At 41.1% G+C, this 5,141-nt stretch overlaps 1 protein-coding gene across 1 annotated transcript; it reads right to left on the reverse strand.

Moving 5' to 3' along the window:
* Positions 1-3,917: 3,917 nt before the first annotated feature.
* Positions 3,918-4,862, reverse strand: LOC129506543 (olfactory receptor 51F2-like). The gene has a single exon (XM_055320307.1). It carries the CDS (start codon positions 4,860-4,862, stop codon positions 3,918-3,920), a length of 945 nt encoding a protein of 314 aa, XP_055176282.1.
* Positions 4,863-5,141: the final 279 nt, after the last annotated feature.

Below are 5,141 nucleotides of genomic sequence, written 5' to 3' on the forward strand. Positions count from 1 at the left end.
CACAATGCCAGATTTCAGGTTGTACTATAAAGCTGTGGTCATCAAGACAGTGTGGTACTGGCACAAAAACAGACACATAGATCAATGGAACAGAATAGAGAACCCAGAAGTGGACCCTGAACTTTATGGTCAACTAATATTCGATAAAGGAGGAAAGACGATCCACTGGAAGAAAGACAGTCTCTTCAATAAATGGTGCTGGGAAAATTGGACATCCACATGCAGAAGAATGAAACTAGACCACTCTCTTGCACCATACACAAAGATAAACTGAAAATGGATGAAAGATCTAAATGTGAGACAAGATTCCATCAAAATCCTAGAGGAGAACACAGGCAACACCCTTTTTGAACTCGGCCACAGTAACTTCTTGCAAGATACATCCACGAAAGCAAAAGAAACAAAAGCAAAAATGAACTATTGGGACTTCATCAAGATAAGAAGCTTTTGCACAGCAAAGGATACAGTCAACAAAACTCAAAGACAACCTACAGCATGGGAGAAGATATTTGCAAATAACATATCAGATAAAGGGCTAGTTTCCAAAATCTATAAAGAACTTATTAAACTCAACAGCAAAGAAACAAACAATCCAATCATGAAATGGGCAAAAGACATAAAGAGAAATCTCACAGAGGAAGACACAGACATGGCCAACAGGCACATGAGAAAATGCTCTGCATCACTTGCCATCAGGGAAATACAAATCAAAACCACAATGAGATACCACCTCACACCAGTGAGAATGGGGAAAATTAACAAGGCAGTAAACAACAAATGTTGGAGAGGATGCGGAGAAAAGGGAACCCTCTTACACTGTTGGTGGGAATGTGAACTGGTGCAGCCACTCTGGAAAACTGTGTGGAGGTTCCTCAAAGATTTAAAAATAGACCTGCCCTACGACCCAGCAATTGCACTGTTAGGGATTTACCCCAAAGATTCAGATGCAATGAAACGCCGGGACACCTGCACCCCGATGTTTCTAGCAGCAATGTCCACAATAGCCAAACTGTGGAAGGAGCCTCAGTGTCCATCGAAAGATGAATGGATAAAGAAGATGTGGTTTATGTATACAATGGAATATTACTCAGCCAATAGAAACGGCAAATACCCACCATTTGCTTCGACGTGGATGGAACTGGAGGGTATTATGCTGAGTGAAGTAAGTCAATCGGAGAAGGACAAACAGTGTATGTTCTCATTCATTTGGGGAATATGAATAATAGTGAAAGGGAATAGAAGGGAAGGGAGAAGAAATTGTTAGGAAATATCAGAAAGGGAGACAGAACATAATGACTCCTAACTCTGGGAAACGAACTAGGGGTGGTGGAAGGGGAGGAAGGGATGGGGTGGGGGTGAATGGGTGACGGGCACTGAGGGGGGCACTTGATGGGATGAGCACTGGGTGTTATTCTGTATGTTGGCAAATTGAACACCAAAAAAATAAATTTATTATTAAAAAATACAGTGTTGTCTACGTATCTGTTTGGTATTTCTTATAGTTCTATCTCTGTTGAAATTCTCAGTTTATTCATGCATTATTCTCTACATCTCAGTAAGCCTCTTTATGACAAGTATTTTGAATTCTTTGTCAGGTAAATCATATAGGTCCATTTCATTTTGGTCAGTTTCTGAAGATTTTTTCTTGTTCATTTGTTTGAAATTTCTTTGGCTGATTTTTCTTTTTCCTTGATATTTGCGCTTTAGATAAAGTAGACTTCTTTCCCAGTCCTCACAGACTGGCCTTATAGAGGAGACAACCTCCACCAATATGCCTAGGGAAAGAGTCTGGGCTCTATCAGCTCTCCCTCTCTAGGGAGAAGCAGGTGGCTGGGGGATTTTTCCTGTCACTCTGTGGGGAACCAGGAGGTGGAACTATGGCCTCTAAGAGCCCAACCTTATGGCTTCCTTCTCCCCCATGCTATTAGACTCTGCAAAACCCATCTGAGTCCTAAGACTGACAGGACAGAGGGCAGTCCTGTGGAGGATCCCCTCAGAGAAGCTTGGGCATTGTACATACAGCTCAACTCTTCTCCAACCCAGAAGAATGCTGAGAGGTCTCTTTTTTATCCGCTCATTCTGTGATGAGAAGGATCGGGGCTATGGGGTCTTTGAGCCCAAGATGCTCTCTCCATTCTCCCCCCAGGTTGTCAGGCAGTGGTCAACACATTCAGGTTCCAAGAGTGGCAAGACAGAGGCCAGTACTCTGGAAGGCCTCTTGGGGAAACTGCAGTGCTGTATGCATGGCTCTACACTTTCATTCCCCAAGAGGAAGCTGACAGCTAATTTTTTTCATCCGTTTGCTCTGTGTTGACCGACATGCAGAACTATGGAATCTGTGAGCCCAAACTGAGTTTCCAGTGTTCCACAGACTGCTAGGCTGTGGTAGACTATAAATTTTTTAAAAAGATTTTATTTATTTATTCATGAAAGACACACAGAGAGAGGCAGAGACATAGGCAGAGGTAGAAGCAGGCTCCCTACAGGGAGCCTGATGCGTGACTCAGTCCCAGGACTCTGGGATCACGACCTGAGCCAAAGGCAGATGTTCAACTGCTGAGCAACCCAGGCGTCCTTAGACCATACTTTTTAATGTGTGTGTGTGTGTGTGTGTGTATTCACATGAAATATATATACAAACAGTATAAAGTACTCTGTATACTAATCTATCTCTTAATCATTTATCATATATATTTATATCAGTTTTAGTTTTTTGCATGATAGTTTATCTTATTTAACCAATATCCTAAAAGTAATTGTTTAAGCAGTTTCCAAATTTTCATTACAATGTATAATGATATATTGAACATCATAATACAACTCTGCATTCCTGCCCATTTTCCCCTTTTAGACATATATCTAGATTATGAATCAATAGATATTGGATAATAAAATAATACATTTACCAAACTAATCTGTAGGACTCTTTAAAGAATTAAGAAAGTACCCTTTTCATTCACATTTCTTCTTATTTATTGTGCTTATTCATGCTCCTCAGCCTTGAAAAATCTATTTTGGGGGATAGTTATTATTATGGCACTCCCACAAATAACTGCACCTGGCTTAGAATAAGGCCATGGGTAAAATATGCCTACATGCATAGACAAGTGATGTCTTTCTTTGGGATTTAGACAGTTTTACCATCTCTAGCGTGTGTAGCTATCCAAGGAATGTCTGATATAAATATTTTATTTATTTATCTATTTGAGAGAGAGAGAGAGTTCATGAGTGGAAGGGCAGACAGGGAGGGAGAGAGAAAAAAGAATCTGAAGCAGACTCCCCACTGAGCTCAGAGTCTGATTTGGGGCTTGATCCCAGGACCTTGAAATTATTCCCCAAAATAGATATTTACGAAGCCTAGAATTTCCTACTGATCTAAATTATATCAGGGGTGACTGAGCCTGGGGGGTTTAGTCAGCTGAGCTTCTGACTCTTGGTTTCTGCTAGTCTCTTGATCTCAAGGTCATGAGATCAAGCCCCAAATCAGGCTCTGAATCAGTGGGGAGTCAGCTTCACATTCTTTCTCCCTTTCACTCCCTTTCTGCCCATCCTCGCTCAAGCTCTCTCTAAATAGACAAAGAAAATCTTTAAATTACATCAGACATTCCTTGGGTAGGTACATACTCTAGAGCTCCAAGGAAAGACCTCATTTATCTATGCATGTAGGCATATTTTACCTATGGCCTTATTCTAAGCCAAAAGCAGTATTTGTGGGAGTGTCAGAATTACACAAGACATGATCTCTGCTCTCAAAATGTTCACATTCTAGAACTGTATAAGTCATAAATTACTGGATCATCAGAAAATAGTGAAATCCTGTATAAACATGCTTTCTCATGGTATAGTTGTAACTCACACTAGTAGAAAATCAAAATGAGTGAGAGAGACTATATAAAGAAGAATGTACTGAAAATTTCCTAAATCAGCTTAGAAAGGAAAATTTTGAGCACAGCCTTACGAATTTGCTTGGTTTTCACACTATAGATTATGGGATTCATCACAGGAGGGATGAGCAGGTAAACATTGGCAATAAGGGTGTGCACAAGGGGAGGGGCATGCTTCCCAAATCTGTGTACCAGTGACAAGCTGATCATGGGGATGTAGAAGATGGCAACAGCACTTATGTGTGAGACACAAGTACCAAAGGCCTTTTTCCGCTCCTTTGGGGAGGCAATGCTGAGCACAGAGTGGATGATCAGAACATAGGAGAGGAGGATCAAGACAGAGTCTATGCCAGCAGTAGAGATAACAATAGCCAAACCAAATGCACTGTTGATCTTGGTATCTGTGCATGAAAGCTTCATCACATCAGGATGGAAACAATATGAATGGTGCAGAACATGGCTACGGCAGAAGGACAGACGCTTTAGGAGCAGGAGTAAAGGTACTAGAGCCGTTGTCCCTCTAATAACAATGGCAAAGCCCACTTTGATGATCCTTGAATTGGTTAAGATTGTGGCATATCTCAGTGGGTTACAGATGGCAATGAAGCGGTCAAAGGCCATCACCAGAAGTACAGAGGACTCCATGAATGTGAAACCATGGATAAAGAACATTTGGCTAATGCAGGCATCAAAACTGATTTCTTGAGCATTGAACCAGAAAATACGCAGCATGGTGACCAATGTGGAAAAGCACAGCCCTAGGTCCGTGAAGGAGAGCATGGAGAGGAAATAGTACATGGGTTCATGGAGGCTTGACTCAGTGAGGATGACAAACAAGATCATACCATTCCCAGAGATGGCAATGGCATAGAGACAACAGAAAGGGATGGAGAGCCAGGCATGGTAACTTTCAAAACCAGGGATGCCAGTAAGAAAGAAGACTGCAGGGTGGAAAATGCTTTGATTGAAAAATGGCATGATGAGTGAAGGGAGCCAACTTCCCTGGAGAAAAAGGACCATGTCCTGTAAAATAGGCAAAAAAGACATTTTCACTCTCTTCTACATATCATATAATTTAGTATCACTAGGGAGCTTTGTCTTGTCTTCCATGGAAGTGCAGGCCCAGTAAGTCCTTTTCTTAGATGTAGAATTGATCATAGTGAACTAGAAAAAGAGACAGAATATTAAATTGTATGAGGACACTTGGGTTTTAAATATTATAAAAGAAATATAAAAGAACAAGTTCAATCTGGCAAA

The sequence above is a fragment of the Nyctereutes procyonoides genome, unplaced genomic scaffold, assembly GCF_905146905.1.
Source record: "Nyctereutes procyonoides isolate TBG_1078 unplaced genomic scaffold, NYPRO_anot_genome, whole genome shotgun sequence".
NCBI classification, from domain to species: Eukaryota; Metazoa; Chordata; class Mammalia; order Carnivora; family Canidae; genus Nyctereutes; species Nyctereutes procyonoides.

Bases quoted from the DNA above. Each gene is read 5' to 3' on its own strand.
- LOC129506543 (XM_055320307.1), bottom strand. From the start codon at position 4,862: ATGCCATTTTTCAATCAAAGCATTTTCCACCCTGCAGTCTTCTTTCTT.